This window comes from Telopea speciosissima, chromosome 2 (assembly GCF_018873765.1).
Source record: "Telopea speciosissima isolate NSW1024214 ecotype Mountain lineage chromosome 2, Tspe_v1, whole genome shotgun sequence".
Taxonomy (NCBI): Eukaryota; Viridiplantae; Streptophyta; class Magnoliopsida; order Proteales; family Proteaceae; genus Telopea; species Telopea speciosissima.
In genome coordinates this window covers 58,453,009-58,476,067 of record NC_057917.1, presented here as the reverse complement: position 1 = coordinate 58,476,067, position 23,059 = coordinate 58,453,009, and the positions used below count along the sequence as shown (strand labels likewise).

At 38.3% G+C, this 23,059-nt stretch overlaps 3 protein-coding genes across 3 annotated transcripts; 2 read left to right on the top strand and 1 right to left on the bottom strand.

Annotated features, from left to right (window-relative positions):
* Nucleotides 1–4,771: 4,771 nt before the first annotated feature.
* On the bottom strand, nt 4,772–5,793 carry LOC122650926 (cell number regulator 10-like). Its single transcript, XM_043844286.1, has 3 exons — nt 5,589–5,793; nt 5,192–5,503; nt 4,772–4,895 (listed from the first exon to the last, which is right to left on the bottom strand). Exons 1-3 carry the CDS (start codon nt 5,791–5,793, stop codon nt 4,819–4,821), a joined length of 594 nt encoding a protein of 197 aa, XP_043700221.1. The 3' UTR covers nt 4,772–4,818.
* A 2,786-nt stretch (nt 5,794–8,579) lies between these two features.
* Nucleotides 8,580–13,478, top strand: LOC122650925 (protein FAR1-RELATED SEQUENCE 5-like). The gene is made up of 5 exons (XM_043844285.1): nt 8,580–8,723; nt 8,805–10,892; nt 10,983–11,078; nt 13,262–13,318; nt 13,407–13,478. The coding sequence occupies exons 1-5, from the start codon at nt 8,580–8,582 to the stop codon at nt 13,476–13,478; spliced, it is 2,457 nt and encodes an 818-aa protein (XP_043700220.1).
* Nucleotides 13,479–18,529: 5,051 nt separating this feature from the next.
* On the top strand, nt 18,530–20,981 carry LOC122650924 (protein PLANT CADMIUM RESISTANCE 2-like). Its single transcript, XM_043844284.1, has 3 exons — nt 18,530–18,770; nt 18,880–19,164; nt 20,905–20,981. The coding sequence occupies exons 1-3, from the start codon at nt 18,530–18,532 to the stop codon at nt 20,979–20,981; spliced, it is 603 nt and encodes a 200-aa protein (XP_043700219.1).
* The last annotated feature ends 2,078 nt before the right edge of the window (nt 20,982–23,059 follow it).

Sequence of the window (23,059 nt, the reverse complement as noted above, 5' to 3'; positions counted from 1 at the left end):
ATTGTAACCTCATGATTATTTGTATAGTGGAAGTTTTACCTGGGCGAGATGTTAGGAAAAAGAATAATTATTATTTAATTTCCTAAAACATTAAATCTTGTTTGTATGATAAAATTTGACTTGGTGAGTCATTCACTCTAATTAGGAAACCCTTAAGACTAATTGGATAGTTACATAAACTCATTTTAGTAGGGATTTCCAGATAAGAGATAGAGTTTGACACATCCACGATAGGAGTGAAACGGTTCACTCTATTCCACTCCTCTAAATAGATCGTGCTCTCCTCCCAAGAGAAGTCTTATTCACTTGCTCTCTCTCACCGTGATTGAGGAAAAGGAAGAGTGTTCTAAGAAAACCCTACTGGTGTGGACGAGCTTGCACGAGGGAATGCAAAGTTGTGCATGTGGGAAGGACTCGCAACGAAAGGGCTAAGATTGCGTGGAGGCTTTGCATCTATGAAGTTTCAGGTAATGATCGAAACCCTTTTGTTTATTTGTTTGAATGGTGTTTCCACTGGTAGGATACGATCCATATCACTTCCGCGTATCCACTCTTTCACGAGGTCCCATAGTTTTTTCCTTTCGTCTTGAGAGGGTTTTCACGTTAAAATTGGTGTGTATTTTTGTAGTTTCGGTTGATTTGTTTCGATGTATTATTACTCTACACATATTCAGCTATCGTTGTGGATCTCCATTAACTTGCACGCAGGTGTTAAAGAGTTATTTTTCCCAACAAGTGGTATCGGAGTCAGGTTCTTGAATCATTGCCAAAAGATAAAGGGAAACACCATAACACGAATGATCATCTTGAATGGGAACAACTAGATTATTTGGAAAGCTAAGATGGAATATATGTTATATTGCAACGATCTGTATGCACTTGTATAGGGTGAGACAACGAAACCTGGAAAGATGACTGATGACAAATGGAAGACCATAGATTAGAAAACCGTTGGATTTATCTGTCAATTTTTTTATGATACCGTTTTCCATCACGTATTGTAGACGCTGATTTTTTGTCACCCCCTGATTGGCAATGATGACAACGGGACATGGACGATGGACGACGCACTCTCCCTCTTTTCAGACCCAAAGATACTTGACCCATAAGACCAAGAACCATGCTGAGCACAAAATGGCCCATTTTAAACCCAAAAATAAGGAAAAATGGCACTGCGCTCCCACGGCGCCGTGGACGCCTTCCCACGGCACCGTGGGGATGTGTACCGGATTTCCACGGCGCCATGAGGGGGTGTGACATCAGCTTGCTGACGTCACCTACGGCACCGTGGAAAAGTCCCCCACGGCGCCGTGGACATCTCCACGGCGCCGTGGAGGACCTATAAATAGGAGGGTCCCCTCCCACATTTCCAAAGGAATTTTGGGCAGAGAGACCCTCCCCAAGTGATTCCTAGCCTCTTTTTCTCCTTTTCACCCTCATTTATCCTCCTTCTCTCATGAGTGTGTGAGTATTTGAAGTTTTCTTGTGGTGGACAGATCCTTCGATTGTCCCTCTGAGTATAGAGCGTTTTGGCTCCTTGGCTTTGGTATCCCGTCTGTGCACGGATAACCATCGAAACTCCTTTGGTACAGACGTTATTCTGTCTGTTTACTCTTTTTCAAATCACTCGAAAGAGCCGTTACTCTTCCGAGAAAGAAGCAGCGTCGGTCCATTCATCCATCTCCCCTGAGCCAGGGGCATACAACCATACATGTATAATTATTGCATTTTTGTTGATCCAATGTAGTCCTTTCATATTTTACCATTTTAGTTCGCATTTTTCACATATATAATGTAGTTTATTATGCTTTTGTTCAATTCATAGCATCTGAATGTAATTCATAATATCCCCCATCCCCGTAATAAGAGAGAGACAACATTCGTCCTTATGTAGCATCTAACACAGAGAGACCGGCTTTGGCCGGGCGAGGTGGGTGCCTAACACCTTCCCTCACTCGTAACCTGACCCCTTACCCGAACCTTTGGTCGGACCATATGGAGTCACGTAGCCCGATTCCGCTCACCACGGGTAGGGCTACACTTAATGGGTCCTAGGCCCTAACCCTAGGTGGCGACTTCTCATTATATTAGCATATTTTAATGCATGATCACAATCCCCCATTTATCGATATCATACATTGACAATGTTAACCACATCCATACACACACACATGTATCTCCCAAAACCCTATGTCGCCATATACCACAAAGGGCAAGGGCTGAGGAAACCTTCATCCCGAAGGACTGCGGTACTTACACGTATCCATAGAGACGTCAACACATTCACTGTGCAAGATATTAGAAGGTTTGTATGAAAGGAAGACTGCTGTCAACAAAGCTTTCTTGGTTAGAAAGCTTGTGAACCTGAAGTACAGAGAAGGAAGCTCAGTTGTAGAAATTTTGAATGATACGCAAAAGTATTGTGAATTAGCTCTCCTCCATGAATATGGTGCTTGACAATGAGTTACAAGCCTCGTTACTTCTCAGTTCATTACCTGATAGTTAAGGAAGGAAATTTCAACATTATTTAGATCCTGTCACACCTCCTCACCGGGATGTTCATACCGATGACCTCATTTATTTTGGTTCACATCCTCTTCCCATGGGATGTAATGATGGGGGAGATGTACAACAAAATAATGGGATGCAGACGGTGATGATGACGATGAAGATGCTCTTACAGTTGGTATAGGCGATGTGAACAGGGGGAGAAACTTTTTTTTCAAGAACCACCAGCTGAACCTCAGTTAATGAAGTACAAGTGGAGTATATGAAGGTAAACTGAAATGCTTTGAAGAAGAAAAGCCGACAAGTATGGAAGCCATGCAAATGGAGTAGTTGCATAATGAAGTACACGTAACAAGTACGATGTTTGATTTGTTTCATGATCCAGAGTTGTTCATTCAAGGGACTAGCAATGCATAGAATTACACAGACAGTGTGTACAGGATTGTACATACAGTGAGGTATACAGAATGGTTCATGCAAAGATAGTGATGCACACAGAATGATACATGCACTAAGAATGCATAGAGTGAAGAATAAAGTGAGTAAGCCGTTTGTGGGGGTAAAGAAACCACGTTGTAGGATTGGTGAGATGTGGTGGGTACTCCTATAATGTGAGAAGTTTGGTGATCGTCATGGGGAAAGCCTATGTTACAGGGATACATAAATGTTGACATGACAGATTTGGGAGATCCCTCCTCGTGAGTCGGAGGGGGAGTTTGTTGGGTACCTCCTCAAATGGAGAGGGGAACCCACTTGCTTTTTTGTTTGTGAAGACGGTTTTTTCAAACTGACTTTCACGATCTCAATCTCTCTTCTCTCAATTTCAATGCTATAAAAGGAAGTAAAGAGCAGTGACCTCATCAACAATAATCTCTCACTCTCATTCTCTGTTTTCCCGGGCCAGTGTGTTATGTGGAGTTTCGTATTTTGGGAACTTTGTTGTTCATACGCAAATTTGTATCGTATGATATAACACAATGACAACATTTTCCTTGTTTAGAGAAATAGGAAAGGTGTTAGTTCTTCTTATTTTTGTCATTGTCAATATTGAGGTGAGAGTGTTATTGTTTTTGTGAATCCACCTTATTATTTGGTGAAATATTTTGATATCCAAGAGTGGATTATTTATCTTGATGCTTGGTAGCCTCTAGTTAACCTAGAGAGAAATATTGTAACTCCATTATTATTTTCATAGTGGAAGTTTTACTTGGACGAGGTCCTGTAGTTTTTTCCTTCGTCTTGAGAGGATTTTCACGTTAAAATTGGTGTGTTTTTGTAGTTTCAGTTGATTTGTTTTGGTGTATTATTACTTTACACATATTCAACTATCGTTTTGAATCTCAGTTAACTTACACACAGGGGTTAAAGGGTTATTTTTCCTAACAAGTGGTATCAGAGTCAGGTTCTTGAATTGTGTGCAAAAGATGGAGGGAAATACCACAGTACGAATGATCATCTTGAATGGGAGTGTTCGAATTTTCAGGGTTTCTGATGGTAATCCAAGTTAATGGGTGCTCCCTTGGTAATCTAGGTTGCTTTAGGGGTAGTGGAATTTTCAAGGTTTCTGATGGTTCTCCTACACGATGTTTTGCTTCCTATGAAGGTGTGGGTACCAATTTTATGGCTGAATTTGCAGGTTTCTTTGTAGAGCTACACCAGGCATATTTGATGAACGTGGATAACCTGTGGATAGAATGTGACTCAAAAGCTGTAGTGAGTTGCATCATAAGGCAAAATCATCCATGGTGCTTTCAACAAATAATGGAGGTTGTACAAGAGTTATTTGGATGAGATCTCATGGACAATCTTTTATGTTTTTCGTGAAGCGAACTTAGTTGTAGATAGGTTGGCAATGTACCCGGCAACTACAAGAATATCTTCTGTCTGGGATTCGCAAATGAGGCCTAGATATAGATTTTCATCATAAACAATTTGCGCTCTACTACTTTATCCAGACCTTGCTTGTTGATGGCCATGCCGAAGGTGGAGTAGTGTCTCAATGGTCTTTTCTAACTCTTATAGTGCTGTAATTTAATTCCATTAATATCCACCTTCGCTAATTCTTAGCAAAAAAAAAAAAAAAAGAGGAGGTTATAAAGGACTTTGTACAAGGACTGTGTAACAATCTTTTTTCGGCAGTCTTTTTCCCTTGATTTAGTTATAAACAATGGCAAAGAACTCAAATCATACGCTAAGGTCACCTCATATCTTGTACATATATAATACATATTTTGAAGTAAAATTTCTTCAGAGTCATCGCATGTAACAGAATAATCTTTCAAATAATGAGATAATCTTCATTAATACACTCTATCGAGTCATACCTTGTTGAACAACAGGAGGCATTGCTAGTTCACGGTTCTTCTTTTCCATGTTACCATGCCATCCTGCAAAATTAAATTCACCAATATTAACCATGATTTAATAATCAGAATTCAAAACCAAGCAATCAAATTCTTTTAAATATGGGAAAAAGCTGGTGCGCCTGTGAGGGTCCCCAGCATGTATATGTGTCATCCTCTCTCCTCCCCCTTTGAAAAAAAAAACCCTTTTGACCTCCTGTATCTAGCCTTGTGATTGGTGTATACTGCAAGAAAACTGGCGGCATACCCAACATTCTCCATTTAAATTTTTCCTAGATTCAAATAGATATAAAAGAAGAAGAAGACATAAACTAATTAACCTATGCTCATGTCAAATCCACGGCTCTGCAGCTCTCTATACTCTTGGCAGATGGCACATCGCTCACAGCAACAATGAACTAGGCAATCCGCACAGGGTTCCTCTTCCAGTTTATATTTCTTCCTCATCTTGGACCGATAGCAAAATGAGAAACAGAATGGGCACCCACCAGTACAGACCATGATCAATGCATAAATTGCTCCATTTGCTATACAGGAGGAAGATCCTTCATCGACAATCTCTGAGATCTGGCCAAAGGTAATGTATGGACACCAACATGTTAAACAACCTGCGTGTGCAACTCTAATCAATCCTTCATGGTGACTAGATTATGAAGTTTATAGAAAAGAAATATGGTATCATGGTAGGAGCAAAATTAGATTTATTAGACTTACAACTCTTAACATCGGCATCGGCATCGGCATCACAGTCGTAAAGACCGGAGGACCAAGGAACTGGAGCTTGAAGGTTTGCTGAACGCATAGGAATACCGACGGGAACACCAATGGCCGGTGCTGCACCGAATTGTGGAAGAGGTGGAGCAGTACTGGAAGAAAAAGTTAGAGTGGACTTCTGGTTATCATTTTTCTTAGATGAATACATGTTTCTTGCCTTTTAATTGATCCAAGGTGTTAAGGTGTATATATATAAGACTTTGTTTGTGTATAAATACCAGAGAAAGAAAGAAGAGAGATATGTGATCGCCGGTAGTTTGTGAGTAAGATAAAGAAATAGGTAAATTGGGAACTTGGGGTCTAGGCTAGATATATACAGGAGAAAGTTCTCCGTTATCCAGGATGGAGAGAAAGAAAGAAAAGTTTTTTTCTTTTCCCTATTTATGTATAGGGTGAGTATTCTAAGTGGGGGAGAGTGGCCCTGTGCATGCGGCACCCTAAAAAATCATGGGGGGCAGGATTTCCGACTTTCATAGGGATACAAAACTTTGAGCCCAAGGCATACATGTACCTTCCCTGAGGTATTAGATATTTACAAAAACACTTGTGAGTTTTGGATATTTAGGCATAACATCCATGAGTTTTGGGCAAGAAATCGTTGTCTGGTCATGTAGTGTCTACCATAGTGTGGGGCCCAATAAGTGCATGTGCAGAAGCATTTGATTGAATGAGATTTTTCAATTAGTTATCTAGGGGCTGATGGTAATTTCACGTTGGTGCACACTGTAGGTTGCAACCCAACCCTCTTTCTTATATAAATATTGAATTCAGATCCTCTACTGCCGAGTATGTTCTTGCCATCGTCCTGCCGGCAGCAGTAAGCTTGACATGTGGAAATGTCCATATCCAACGTCTAAGTTACAAATCCTATAAAAAGTGATAGTTTTTCCGGTTTATGAGCATAGTAAAACCAAACCGATCATAACCCAAACCGACCATAAACCCAAACCAGAAAGAAAATAGAAAACGTAAGGTCTTAAAGTTTCAAAACAAAAAGAAATCCCTTCTTCCCTCTCATCTTCTTCATCTCCTCACGGCCATGGAACGTTGAACAGTGCTTGAACAGCACCGAAGGAACACTGAACAGCGAGAAAGTTTCTGCCATTCATCTTCTTCATCTCCTCACTGCGATGGAACCGTGAAGGCTTCTTCCTCTCCTCTGTTTCATCTCCTCTGCAATCTCTCTTCTTCTTCCATCCTCTCCTCAATGTAAGTATTTCAAACCCTAAATGATTTTTGTTGATTAATGTTTGTTGGAAATCAAAACAATGGACAAGGGTTATTGAGATGTAACGAATATCCTTCTGTGAAGTTGTGCATTTGAGAGTTAGAGTAGGGTAGTGTAGGAAATAGCAAGAAAGGTTAGATTGAAAGAATTTTATGTAAGTATTTAAAAGGGAAGATACACAAAATTAGACCCGACCCTAACAATTGTGAGAAATCGCTAATGCCACAAGGAAGGTGCATGTCTGACTCTTAGTTGTCCGTATATGGTGAATTAATATATCTTTCATTCATCTCTTCCTCTTTTCTTACATAAAACTACAGTCTGCAGGTAATAGACTTTTCTACATTTCTTCAGTGTGAGTGGATTTGAAGTCTGTCCCAAGACCAATTTTATGCATTCAAGATTAACTCAAAGCCAACTAAACCTGATCTTCCACTTGTTCCCATCTAATTCAATAATCCTTGGAAGGAAGAGAGGATTGGGAAAAAAATTTTGATTTTGGATTTTGTCCTAGGTTCAGTCTTAGCTTGGCTTAGCTTGATTGGCCAAGCCCAAGGGTTCACATAAGCCATTGTCTATACACACGGATATCCCTATTCACACAAGCTGTGTTCCTTAAAAAAAAATTGATGGTCAAGTATCTTGTAGGCAGCTGCACTAGCCACGGCTGCAATATGGTAACTGAAAGATAGATTTCACACTCCCCTACTATGGGCTCTCTCTGGTTCGATATCAATTTCACATTAAAAGGGCGATTTCAAGAAATTAGGGTGTTTGGTATGAATTTTATACCGGTTATGGGATATAGAATGTAATAGAAGCTGAAATTCTGAAATAGTTGGGGAGCTATTTTGGGATTTTAGTTTGTATTAAATTTGACACTCTCTCTTTCTCTCCTCTCTCACTCTCTCAACCTTCCTACCCCATCTTCTCCCTTGCCCACCATGCTCCGTATAAACCAGTACTAGATTTCTTAATCAATAAGAGTTGTTTTGTTACTTGAGTAGATCTTTACTTTCTGTAGAATGAACCCAAAATAAGATGACTATAGAAACAAATAATTAAGAAAATCAAATCACAATGTCTGTCCATGGAGTTCCTCATCTTTAGCTCAAGCTCAGGGGTACAGGTTGCATGATGTATGTTCACGATTTCTTTGTTTTAATTTGGATCAAGAGTAAGTTCCTAGGTGAGGATGCATAAAAACTAGTGTATTAAGGTTTGTTTATGGTTTCAATTGGACTATTTAGGAGCCAGTCGGTTGAGCCAGAAGATATTGTTAGGCAGCCACTAAAAACTTACATTGGTTATTGGATTGGTTGGTTGGGTGAATATGGTCTCAATTAAGTACATATCCTATTTTCAGTGGGTCCTCTCAAATTGACTGTTGTGGTGCATTAATGAGGATTAACCTCAGCCTGGTCCCAGTGAACTCTTTTCCAATATTTATGTTGAATGGCAATTTGTAGTATTACATATTATTTGAAAAAAAGAAGATTTCCTTAATGTTAACTAGCAGTATGTTAAAGGTCATGATTTACATCTTTTATTGTTCTAATATCTCCCATTTGAGGAAGAGTTATTCTTGTGATTTTACATGGTTTTATATTTATTTACTCTTGTTGCACATGTGTATGATCTGCAGTAGGTTGTTGCCACCATAGGCTTCCTGAATTTGAAAGAGTATTCGAGACATAATATTGGAAATGGACAATCCAATGATTTCACCGGTTGAAGCCAGTGGTCAAGATGAGTGTGTTGATTATAAGCCTTGGATTGGCATGAAGTTCATATCGGAGATTGAGGCATTTGATTTTTACAATCGGTATGGAGGAATAGTTGGGTTTACTGTTAGAAGAGATTATATACATTGGTTAAATATTGGTGATAAGAGAATCATAAAATAGAGGAGATTTGTATGTTGTAAACAGGGACATCGGAAAAAGGACAAGAGAGATGTTAACACGACCAAGCCTCGTGCAGAAACCAGAACCGATTGTCCTGCAAGAATGGGAATTTCTATACTGAAGAATGGAGGGTATGAATGTAAGGATTTTTGTGATGATCACAACCATGAACTTCGTACACCAGATTCTACTCATTTTATGCGGTCTCAGCGTAAGATATCAAAGGTAGATGCCTATGAAATAGATATGGCTGATGATACTGGCATCAGGCCCAAGGCCACTTTTGATTTAATGGGTATGCAAGCAGGGGGAAGAGAAAACCTCGGTTACACCAAGGAAGATCTTAGGAATCATCTTCGAACCAAACGTCAGCGTGATTTATCTTATGGTGAAGCTGGGAGTTTGTTAGTATATTTTGAGAAACAGACAAGGTTGAACCCATCTTTTACATACTTTTTGCAGATGGATAATGAAGAGCAAATAACAAATATATTTTGGGCAGATCCGAGGATGATCATTGATTATTCATTGTTTGGTGATGTTGTTATCTTTGACACTACATTTTTCACAAACAAAATGTATAGACCATTTGGTGTTTTTGCTAGGTTCAACCATCATAGGGGTGTAACCATATTTGGAGCTGCACTTCTATATGATGAGACAGCTGAGTCTTTCAAATGGTTGTTTCAGACATTCTTGGAGGCACATGGGCAAAAGAATCCTATAACCATATTTACTGATCAAGATGCTGCAATGGCAAAAGCAATAGTTGAGATTTTACCTAAGGCATGGCATGGATTATGTACCTGGCACATAATGCAAAATGGGATAAAGCATCATGGTAATCTGATGAAGCATGGATCACCTTTTCTTAAGGATTTGAATAAATGCATATTTCATTATGAAGATGTAGAGGAGTTTCAGAATGCTTGGAAAAAGTTGCGTGATGATTACCAACTCGAGAATATTTCATGGCTATATCGGATCTACAAAATTAAAGAGAAATGGGCACGTTGTTATATGAAATACACTTTCACATTAGGTGTGAGGAGCACACAACTAAGTGAAAGTATTAACAGTGATTTGAAAGAGTATTTGAGACCCGGTTTAGATCTTATAAGATTTTTTAAGCATTTTGAACAGGTAGTGGAGGATAAACGTGCTAATGAATTGAAGGTTGAATTTGATGCAAAAAATAATATTCCTAAGAACATAAATTCCAAGTCACCAGTACTGAGACAAGCAGGAAAAGTTTACACCCCTTATATATTTGAGCGCTTTCTAGAGGAGCATGATTGGATGAGTGCTTGTGTCATAAAATCCCATAAGGGGGATGATGTCTTCTGTGAGTATGTGGTCGGATTGGTTGACGAGGAAATGAAGCTTATGGAAGGGGAATATGTGGTCTTGTATAATGCATCTGAGCAACTAATAGAATGTAGTTGCAGAAAGTTTGAGACATTTGGCATCCTTTGTTGCCATGCTTTGAAAATCTTGGATGTGCTAAATTTTAAGTGTATTCCTGAAAAGTATATTTTAAGGAGATGGACACGGGCAGTAAAAAGCTTTGTGGTGGATGACAGTAATGGTAAACAAGTTGAAGAAGATGTTCAGAGGAGTTGCACACAGCGTTTTAAGTTTCTTTGCCCAAAATATATTCAGCTAGTAAACCAAGCTTCTAATACAGAAGCTGGTTTTGAGATAGCCAAAATGAATGTCGATTTGTTGTCCAAACAGCTTGTAGCACTAGATGTCGATAGTCCCAATATAGAAGCTTCTTCATTTGAATGCTTTGATGTCAACACTGATTTGGGGCTCAAAAAGAAAGAATGTACGAAAGGTAATAGCAGCAAGAGGCATAAGGGTTGGAGTGAGAATATGGGCAAGCAGAAGACCAAGAATGGAGAAAAAGCATACAAAAGCCATAGCTCAGTTGAAATAGAAAATACTCAAGATATGGAAAACACTCAAGATATAGAAAGATTTCAAGATCTAGAGAACCTTCAAACTTTCATATCATCAGGATTCCCATCTCAAGATTTGGTTTCGTGTGATGTTCGTGATGCATCTCAACCAATCAACACCCCTCAAACTTTCACGTCTCTTTTATTGGTATATAAATCTATAAACTCAACTTAATTAGGAATGTGAAATACTAACATTGTAATACTAATGCCATGTTTTCATTGTTGCGTTGTGTAGGGAGGAGGTTCTTCACAAGGTTCAACACCACCACCTATACTACATCCATCTCAATATCAAGGACCAGGTGAATATGTGAAAAACCTCATTCGTAATGTATTTTTTATGTTGATTTTTTTGTGTATGGAGGCCCTAACCATTTTTTGTATCATTAATGCAGAATGGAACTTTTGGTGAGGCTGAGACACATGACCTCTTCAGTTGCTGCCCATTATCAAGAGAAAAGACGAAAGAACCAGAGATCTTGAAGATTTAAAATTCCTGTTTTGAGTTTTAATTTCAGCATATTTAAGGGCTCTGCCTTGTACACAAATTTAGTTTCAGCATATTTATATGAACTAGTTGTTTCCTTGTATGATCAGTCATGTTAATTTTATTGAGGAGTGTTATTACATTATTGAATTAGTAATGCAGTTTTTATAAATTTCTTTGGATATCATAAATGAGTCTTGTTCTTAATCCTTTGGGAAGACTGCTTCATTTTATAAATTTCTTTGGATATCATTTTGTGTTTGAAGTCCTTCCCCTGCTGCTACAGCCCCAATTGAGCCACTCGTCCTAGTACTACTGTTGTTGCAGCCCCATTGGAGTGGGATTTTTATCTGCTGCTGTACTGACACGCTCCATTTTGCTCCATTACCTTCTTAGATGTTGGACACGTGTGAAAGTAAGATCCAACGGTTTAAATTTGAAAAATGAAAAATCATTTTCAAATTTGAATTTATATTTTCACTTTTTCTTTTTTAAAATTCATGTAACAGCAACCTATATGTAGTACTCTTTCCCATTTTCATTTTTCCGGACTATCACTGAGAGGACTACTAGGTAGCAGTCCCTACACTTGTGTCCATATGAATTGAGGTGATGGGTACTTTTTCCTTACTTCTGTTGAATCTCTCTCTCTCTCTCCCTAATGTGGACTGAAGTTCTTGGAGATAGGAATCATAAGACTCAAAAGCCAGCAAAGAAGCAGGATCAAGTGAAGGGAAATTTCCAGATTTCAGGAGAACTCTAATTGAATCAAATCAACAGATCGAGTCTGAGCAATATCCTGGTTTTTTTTTTTTTTTTTTTTGGTAGAAAGCAATATCCTGGTCAAGGGCTTGATTTTAAGGGTTGAATATAATACTGAAATCTCAAGTTAATCCAATAGCTGGCTGTCAAGACACAGCAGATTCGTACAACTAGGAAATTTCAAAACAGGGTAATCAATGAGAGATTTTAAGAGACTGAAATCAATAGCTGTTTAGGAGGATGCCAGAGAATTTCAGCTTTGTCAACCTTGGGAGACATGTTTGATTAAGTGACTGTTCTTGTGTCCAGAACCTCTGGTTGAATATGGATGATCTGAACAACACTGATACTGTATTAGTCCAGTATATATTTATTCATCTTTGAGGCTTACAAATCTTCAGCTACTTATGAACAATTGAATAAAAGGATCTTGGTGGATTCGAACCACCATCCCCTTGGAACATGCTCACTTTCCAAGTGCTCTACCAATTTGAGCTAAAGATCCAACAAGTAGAGTTTGAGATTTACAAGTAACCATGAGACACTGCCACAAACCATGTTTCAAAGATCATACCCAATGGGGCTGTTTGCTTACTTTTTCTTGAAGGAAGAAAAATATTATACTGCTTTTGGGGGAAGAAAATAAAATTTCCTATAATATATAAATAGCTCTGATCTTTTTGGGGATACTGCAATTTCTAATGGTGAGTTGTTCGGTAATTTATTGACTTGTAAATTTGCATGAAATGGAGTGATTTGCCTTTCTCACACATGGAATGAGTTGAGATTAACCATGTTATGATATCAGGTTTCACCTGAAATAGAGTGCTCATAGTTGATGCATGGTTTCCCCTTCCTTTGTTTTCATTTGTTGCTGATGCACAGGGCACATTTCATTTGTTCTAGGGAATCAAACCAGAAAATTTTTAGTGCAGATATGTTGGTTTCTTCTCTGATGGTCTTATATTTTTCACTTGTATTGAGTATAGGTCATGTGACATCACGGTATATTTGAAGCAAGTGTACTAATTTCTTATCATAGTAATTGTTATAAACTATGGTTATATATATATGTGTGTGTGTGTGTGTGTGTGTGTGTATGTGTGTGATACGGTCTCCCTGATTTTTTTTTTCCCTGTGTTGTATTTTTACTTCTTTAGCATATATTGCTAGCCAAAAGAAGAAAAACCTAAGAGAAATTTGTTTGGTAGCTTGGTTTAAGTTTGATCACCAATTATCCTAAGTGACCCCATATGTTCTTGCAGGTTCACAGCTTCTTTTCATTTGCTGTTGGTGATGATTTTCTCAAGAATGACATCCGGGTAAAACATGGTTTTTTGGTGGGTTTGGGAGAGGGGGTTATCAAACACTTGTCTGTGAGGAGTGTCTGGGTTTATGGACTTTGCACAGATTAAGTATAAAAATATAAGAGAAAGGTGGGACTGGATTTTAGAGTTGTGCAATTGTGAACAGCAGTCATGAATAGCAATTTTTTCTATGGTAATAGGCTTCACAATTTAGAGTTAAGAAGAAAATTAGAGTTTGGTTACACAGTGGCAAGGTGAGCAAAAAACACCGAGGGAATTAAGAAATTTTGCAGAAAACATAGAAGCAAAATGAAGAACAGTATTCAAACCCATTTGAACACATACTTATGATTTAGAGCTACTCAGATTACAATGAAAAGAGATCCAAACTGAACCAGAGCACATGTGGTACATGATGTAATCCAAAATTTAAAGTCTCAAAAATACCCTGCATGATGGAAAAGTTAAGAGAAATTTAAAATAAGCAGGAATTTGTGAATCTAACAAAAATACCATTGATGGAGCTTTCGTAACCATTTGGAACACAGAACAATAATTCCCTTCACTGCTGACAGTTAGCATGTTAGTAAAGAACACATCTACCTCTTCTTTGATTTTTTTTTTTTAATTGCAGCTTGGGGAGTACAAATTTTAGAGAAAAGAAAAAACTAAAGGCAGGTCTTCCTTCCCCAATTTTGGTGTTTTCTACTTCCATAGTGTTTTTTACCCGTCTTTCTCATTTACTATTTAAGGCTCAGCAACTAACGTCTTCCTCATCAGAGTACTTAAAACCATGACATGCACAGAGAGAGAGAGAGTGAGAGATGCAAATTGGTTTCTTTACAAAAATAGAAACCATTAACAAACATTAACACATTTAGGGCAAATGGTTCCACCAACGTTTTAGGGCAAATGGTTCCACCAACAAACATTAATCAACAAAAAGCATTTAGGATTTGAAATACTTACATTGAGGAGAGGATGGAAGAAGATGAGAGGGGCAAATGGTTCCACCAACGATCCTCGCTTCAGATTTGTGCGAACAGCAGAGGTCGCAGATGAGAGGTTGAAGTTGAGAGTAAGAAGAGAGGTTGCAGAGGAGATGAAACAGAGGAGAGGAAGAAGACAGCAGCCTTCACGGTTCCATCGCAGTGAGGAGATGAAGAAGATGAATGGCAGAAATTTTCTTGCAGTTCAGTGTTCCTTCGGTGCTGTTCAAGCGCTGTTCAACGTCCATGGCCGTGAGGAGATGAAGAAGATGAGAGGGAAGGAGGGATTCGAGAGGGAAGAAGGGATTTCTATTTGTTTTGAAACTTTAAGACCTTACGTTTTCTATTTTTTTTCTGGTTTGAGTTTATGGTCGGTTTGGGTTATGATCGGTTTGGTTTTACTATGCTCATAAATCGGAAAAACTATCACTTTTTAGAGGATTTGTAACTTAGACGTTGGATATGGACATTTTCACGTGTCAAGCTTACTGCTGCCGGCAGGACGATGGCAGGAACACACTCGGTAGTAGAAGATCTGAATCCATAAATATTGCCCTTTTAATATAATACAATTTTTTCAATGAGGGTAGATACTGTCATTTTTCATATGTATTTGAAAAATGTGCATGACAATGGCATATTTCGATAGTGACATAATGATATGTCTTTTTCAAATTATTTTTGAAAATTCTTAATAAACTTCTGAGATTAAGAGAAAGGGCAATTCCAATTAGAAGAATATCAAGTTCTAAATACACCTATATCATGACTCCATTTAGTTGTAAGCTATGGTACTCCAATCTTATGCTACTGAATTAAAATCATAATATATATAAATAAAGGGAAATGGTTCTCCGAGCAAACAACACAAGGGAGTGCATCAATGAGATGAGCATAGGGAGGTCATTTCATGTAAGGAGGAAAGAAATAGACACATAAATGCTAGTGTACCCTACTCTAGTAGTTCATAGAACCTTTTTCCTTAAATAATATAGTTCAAAAACAACTCTCTAAAGAATATTCCAAAAGACAAATTAAATAATTTCAAGAACGAATAGAAAAAGAATTTTGTTCTGAAATCCCTAATGTGTTGTGGCAAAGAAAAAAATAAAATTGTTAAATTACCCTACATAGAGTTTTTAATGGATGTGAAGTTCCCACTAGGTCCTAAGCTATTCCCAAGAAACCTAAAAATCAAAGACTTTGTATTCAAGATATTTCTGACTTACTCAAAAAAAGATAATGATATTTATCATAATCACCTTGAGCATATAAAGTCTTTTCTAGAGTTTCAATATCTAATTTAGATTTTCAAATTGAAGCCATAACCTTTAAGATAAATTTTTTCTATTGGGATAGAAAGAATACTCAATTTTCTATTTTTTTTTTCTAGTTCTACAAAATTAATTTATTCTATATTTTATTGACGTTCTTCTAATGAGGAGATGACTATTATCTTTTGAATTATGAGAAAATGATATAATAATTTTAGAAGTCTTTTTTTTTTTTTTTTTGGTTGAACAAATTTAGAAGTTATTACAACAAATAAACTTGCAAGCTGCAGTCAATATATATCTTATAGCCTTTGACTCTTAAAATGGGTCTTACTGAGACCACAAATAAAAAACAAGGGAGAATGTTCTTTGTATTGGGGGCGTAGGCTGTGCCCAGACATATGGGGGTGGGCGCAATGACCACCCTGCCCCCTAAGTGGCAGGCGCAGTCTGCGCTGTGGCACAAGAAACATGAGCCCATAAAAAAAAGAAGGATAATAGGAAAACGGAGAGAGTGTAATGATGACACAAGACTGAAGGAAAACTTAGTCCAAACAAAAAACAAAGTCCGTCAAGAACTCAACCTTTGCTCATCGCTTCACAAATCGAACCTGATTTTCCTACAGCTGTGACGGGAACCGGAGGACCTAGCCCAGCAAAACCAGGGGTGTTTGGAATACCCACAACTCATAGATCAAATAAAATCATGCCGCAAATCACATTATACAAAAGAAAATTTTCCAACCGTTAACTAACACACGATCCAAAAAGGAATCAATTCAAAGTTAATCAATTCAAAGTTCTTTCCACGTACATCTACATCGGCATGGTTTGTGAGAAATCTCTCTGGTTGAAACTCAAAAGGGTATTCCCACACGTTTGGGTCTCTGTGTATTTTCCAAGCGTTAACTAACACACGTGTTCCTTTTGGGACTCTGAAACCACTTACAGTGCAGTCTTCCATGGCTTCATGAGGAACTAAGAGTGGTCCCACCGGGTAAAGGCGAAATGTTTCCTTGATTATTGCTTGGAGATGATAAACAAGGTTAGCAATGTCTTTCTCTTCCACCTTCCTATCCTTCCCAACATGGAACTCTAACTCTTCTTGTGCCTTTGTTAAGCTTTGTTTGTTGTTGTACAGTAATAAGGAAAGTACCCGTGATAGGGAGAACGCGGTGGTTTCTGTGGCAGCTGTGATCATATTCTGCAAAATGGAAGATAACTTATTTTGAAGGAAATATATAGGATCTTTAGCATAATGGGTTTCTCATAAAGCTTAGGTTTCCATCATATTTGATTCCAGGAATGATTAAGAGCTTCAAGAGTCTAGATTCTCTATCCACATGGGGTTCCACCTCACATGGATTTTACCGTTCATTTCAGGGGGTGTGGGATCCACTTCTGATACATGAAACTAAGGGTGTCAAAACCAAGTCCGGATCAGCTGCCCACTTGGGGAGCGATGGGGACAGATCCCAACCCTCCATGGGCTGTGGGTCCCACACCCCATGGAGGGTTGGGATCTGTCCCCATCGCTCCCCAAGTGGGTAGCTGATCTCGACTCTTCAAAACCTAGCTCGAACCAATAAGATCGATTGACATCGATTGAAAAAATCGGGACCAATAAGATCGATTGAAATCGATTGAAAAAATCGGGACCAAATCGAACTGATCCTTATCGGATTGGTTTTGGACTAGGGTATGATGGGCTAACTGAAGACTGCACCAAACTGATTGATATTTAAACTGAAAAACCGAATCTAATGAAAACGATAAAAAATCATTGAATATATATAAGGTTCGGAATAGGTGAATTGATTATCCATATATTAATGAGAAATTTCTTATTGTTAGAGGAATTGTTACAAATCAACGAGTTTAATGATGATATAAGACTCCAATCATAGAGTTGAATCACAAGAATTCATCCTTTTACATGATTGAAGGAAAACTTAGTCCAAACAAAAAACAAATATGTCAATGAAATCCTGATAGGTAGAAATTTAATTATGATGGACCTTAAATTAGTACTTTAATCAGACCAATACTATTTCTACCAAAAAAAAAGAAAAAAAAACAGACCAATACTATGTTCTCTTGATTAGTCCACAGAATTAAATAAATTCTTTCAACCTCTCCTTATCACTCCACCACTCATAGATCAAAATCAAGCGGCTAAGATTCTTTCCTCAGACCCATCAAGGATGTGACCTAGAAGTCCAAAACCACACTATATAAAAGAGAATTTCTCTATATGTGACAAATGAAAGTGGCTATGCTTGTTTCCTTCGCTGAAAATGATATCAAGAGCCCACAAACCCCACAGGGTTTCAATATATGGTACCGGCATTGGTATCGATTAGGGTTGCAACAAGTTCAGGTTGGATTGGGCTTTTTAAAACTTTAGACTAATAAGAATACATGCAGACGAATCAAATGGGGGACAGTATTTCCATCTTTCATGGGGGTCGGGGCAGTCATTTTACCCCCTTTGTATGGGCACAATGCGCGTGCTCCCCACAAAATCCTTTTTCGCTATCTTACTTAACAATTCAAATAAAAGAAGTATCACACGTTCAACCAACAATGTCTCATTAGTAAGCCGTGGACTTTGACCCCTTCTCCTACGATATTATTTAAAGAGGAAAATGGTTTTTTTAAGAGGCGTGGTGGATGTGTTAGATACATGCCCCATGAAATGCAAGTTGATGTCCTGTTGATGCTTCTTTGTGTTATTCCATTGGCCCCTTCTCGTCGGGCCACGTTCCCGATAGGAAACACATTTCCATATAAAAAAGGGCATAAAAAAACAACCCGTCTCATTTTATTGTTTTTAGGTGCAACGACCCCATCTCATTAAGTATATATATATATATTCACAAACGGCCGGGGAATCACTGATCTGTCTCTCTCTCTCTCCCGTCCGGTATACACTTTCTTGGATCAATTGAGAGGTAAGAAACATGTATCCATCTGAGGGAAGTGTTGACCAGAAGTACTTCACTCCAGCTTCTTCTGCCACAGCCCCACCTCTCACACAATTCGATTCAGCTCCGGCCATCGGCATTCCAGTGAGTTCAGGAAACCAGACGTACAGTTGGATTCCTCCCACAGCTGCTGCTCCACCTCCACCTCCACCTCGCCCTCAAGCTCCAGTTCCTTGGTCCACCGGCCTTTGCTGCAGCGGTGGGGATATTAGCAACTGTAAGTCTAATTAATTAATCTAATTTTGGTCCTACCATGGTATACCATTTCTTTTCTAAAACTTCACAATTTTTTGATCATGAAGGGTTGATTTCAATTTCACCTGCAGGGTGTATAACATGTTGGTTTCCATGTATTACCTTCGGCCAAATCTCCGAGATTCTCGATAGAGGATCCCCTTCCTGCGTTGCAAATGGAACAATCTATGCACTTCTCAGACACTTCACAGGCTTGCAATCCTTGTACTCTTGTTCCTATCGGTCTAGAATGAGGCAGCAATATAACCTGAAAGGGAGTTCCTGTGGGGATTGCTGCATTCATTGCTGCTGTGAGCCATGTGCCTTGCGCCAAGAGTACAGAGAGCTCAAGATCCGTGGATTCGACATGTTCATTGGTCAGTTCTTTCTTCTTTTTATCTCTACCTGAATTTTTCTGAATCTATTGGGTATATTGTTGCGAGTTGCAGACTAAATTTTGCTGCAAATGTGTTGCACGGTCAGTGCACCTGTAAAGTGCATCGAACAACGATCATTGCATTTGAAAAGATAAAAATCAAAGTTTCAAGTACGGTGCATCGTCCGACGCACTGAACAGTGCATCGCACTTGAGAGAATAAATATTCAAAAGAAAATGAATTATTCCATTCTTTTACTGCAGAACCCAAATAGCAACAAAATTATCTAGGGGAGGTTTTACACCATCTAGGCTCTAGTTAGCCCATGCTTATTTAATTTGGATTCTAGAATTATTCTTTTATTAAAAAAATTTGTATGCTATTTTTTAATATTTTAATACATATTTTACATTATCAACCAGTTATTATATGTGCATAATATGCATGCGATATATCATTAAAAAAGAATAACACTTGTTTTATTAATCATAAAACATAATAAAAAAATCAAAATTATAACATTCAATCCATCTAATACCATTATCAAAAAATATATATACTATAAATAAAGCAAAACATACATAAAATCATAACATTAATTATATTTCCACGATTCATACTTGAATAAGAATAGGTCTGATTGATCTGACTTTGGGACAAGATAGATTGATTACTACATTTTATCTAAAGTCTACACATATCATAGAAGATAGAGGAGGACCTACTCTAAATAAGGACTTGGTCTGGATTTTATACATAGGGGCTAGCAGATGTTAGTTTCCCATATTATTTACATAATCCATGAGATATTTATTTAATTTAATACGAAATTTGTAAAGTTGTACCTAAGAAATAAAAAAAATTATTTTGCTTTTTAATCTTCAAGCTAAACTAATTAGGTACGAAACGGTTGAAAAGTGAATATGGAGTTTATTTTAGGGAGAATGTTTCTATGCCGCCGCAACGCAGGCTGCGATCAGGCACATGGGCCTACCACCTAGGAGGACAGGGTGGTCATTGCACCCACCCCCATGTGCCTAAGTGCAGCCTGCGCTGCGGCACAGAGAACAGCTCCCCTTTTTTTTAATATATATTAGGGGGTGGACCTTGGTGAATCAGTAAGGTTGCTCCATTGTGACCAAGTGGTCACAGGTTCGAGTATTTGGAAACAGCCTCTCCACGAAGTGGGGATAAAGTTACGTACATTATGATCATCCCTAGACCCTGCAGTGGTAGGAGCCTCATGCACTAGGTACTCTATATATTGTCTGAATTATTTAGTTATAATTTGGTCCAGACGAATTATTTGTGGTTTTTATAATGATTCGTAAAAAGGAAAAAAATGCAAAGTTTTCCGAATCAATGGATTTAGTTTGGATTCACCCAAATTATTCATCTAATTCGCTTCTGCCATGAATAATTCAACGAATTAAATAACTATGAGATTCCAGCCCCATGTAAAGAAGAGGCCCAATTTGATTTTATGGGATTTCTCTCGGATTTTCTTGGTTATTTTTCCTTTCATCTTGAAAGATTTTTCACGTTAAATTTGGTGTTTTAGTTTGCTTTGGGATTTTTTTTTTTTTGGCATCTAATTTTTGAATAAATATATTTTTTAATTATTTTATCTTTGAGCTTTTATTATCGAAAAAATCGTAGTTATAAACACTTTTGTTGTGGAATATTCTTTGATTCTGAATTCTAATGGTTAAATCTTGGTTGATGAATTTGATTTTGCAGGATGGCATGGTAATGTGGAAAGGCAGAACCTTGCAGCAATGATGCCTCCTATTCTGCAACAAGGAATGATTCCATAAACTGTATTAATGAAAATGGGAGCATGTTCTCTGTGCCGCAGTGCAGGCTGTGCCCAGGCACATGGGTCTGCCACTCAGGGGGTAGGGTGGTCATTGTGTCCACCCCCATGTACCTAGGCTGCCTCTGCTGCGGCACAGAGAACAACGCCCCGATTATCTAGTTATGGGCCTTTAGCTCTCTGGCCCTCTGAAAGATTATTTTGTTACATCGTTGATTGAAAAATTCTTACTTCAAAATTTGTACTGAAAAGGTACAAGATGTGAGGTGACTGTAGAGTTTGATTTGAGTAGTTTGTGATTAATTGTTTATAATTAACTTAAACTTGATTTAATTAGGATTGTAATGCTACTCCCTTATATCTAAGGGACATAGTAGCCCAATGAAGAATTTTAGTGAAATAATACAAAATAAAAGGGGTAAAACCAAGTGGGTTCATTGATTATTGAATGGGCTAGGACTAAATTGGAATCTGCCAAACAAATTATATTCAGTTTTGGATTTATGGGTTTCAACAGAGGACTCATGATTAATCCTGTTTCATCGCAAGAATGAGAAAATTCATCTTTGACCATTTTAATTTTGTCCATCAAGAAAGTTTTGAAAGAAAAAAAAAATTATACATGAATGAAATCTTGATGAATATAGAGCATGCATCTAAATATCATGAACCTTAAATTAGTTCATGAAATAGTTCATTGACCCATCAAGTATGTGATCTAGAAGGTCTAGTCCAAAACCGCACTATGAAAAAAGAGAAGGGACCTTATGATCACCATGGAGATCTGATCCAGTTGATTAGAATGCAGAAAGTATTTTTGATCTATTTTAAGGGGAAATTACAAGATTAACTAAAAACGAGATTTTATTTACAATACTATCCACCAAATGTTTTCTTCAACCAAATTAACAAAAATAAAGATGATTATTGCAAAACCAACCACAACAGTGCCCCTCTCTTAACAACCAGTTGTGTTTTTTTATTTTTTACATTTAAAAACCCTTCTCTCTAACTCCTCTCAGTTTTCCTGTTCGATTAGGTTCGTAGGTTCCTCTCATAGGGGGCTAGAAATGATGACCTCACCCCTTGCCGGAACACACTGCCCGAGTGGGGTGAGGTTGTCATTTCCGCCCTCCTATGAGAGGAACCTACGAACCTGACCGAGCAGGAAACCTGAGAAAAGAAAAATTCCTCTCTCCCTCTCTTTCTACAGTCGCTCTCAGATATTCTAGCTGTCTGAAAGAAAAAGTAAATCTAATGTCAAAAATGGGAATTCTAACGGTAGCTTGTTCTTCCCTCCTCCCCCTATTTGCCTTAACAAGAGCTGGAAATCCACGTTACCTTTGCTTAGATTCGCTTGGAAGAATTGCTCAAAGGCAAAGAATTAGGAAACTCCAATCACTTAAAGAACCCAAGACGACATGGGCTGCAAGTAAGCGGAGGCTGACTTCTTCACAAGCCTGTTCTTGATGGGAATCTGATTCTGACTCAACGATGAAATTCCTGGCGGAGAAGGAGGCAACAGATCCTTGAGGCTCGTATACGACATTAAGGATACCATCCCAGCCATGAATTTCATCATTGAGTCAGAGCTAGGACGAGATTCACATCAAGAATAAGCTTGTGAAGAAGCAATTCAGATCGTCTACGGCCCAGCTGCCTGTAGTGGAACTGTGCGATGAGCTGTGCATGCAATGACCGCCTTACCTCCGTTCGGGCAAGATGTTTGGGCAGGTGTAAGGCAGTCTTTGCTTGCGCGGCTCAATCTGCACCGCACAGACCCCTACAGGCAGCGGGCCGTAGAGGATCGTCAGCCTCCGCTTACTTGCAGCCCATGTCGTCATCGCGTGAACGAAATGATTCGGGGTTCTTTAAACGGTTCTTTCCTTTTTCGTTCGAATTCAGATTGCACGAATGTGGTTGCAGATGTTTGGAGTTTCTTAAACAGATAATCAGAAATGCCTTTGAGCGATTCTTCTGAGCGAATCTAAGGAAAGGTAGCGTGGAAATCCAGCTCTCTATTAAGGCAAATAGGGGAGGAGAGAAGGACACTTCTGACAACTGTTAGAATTCCCGTTT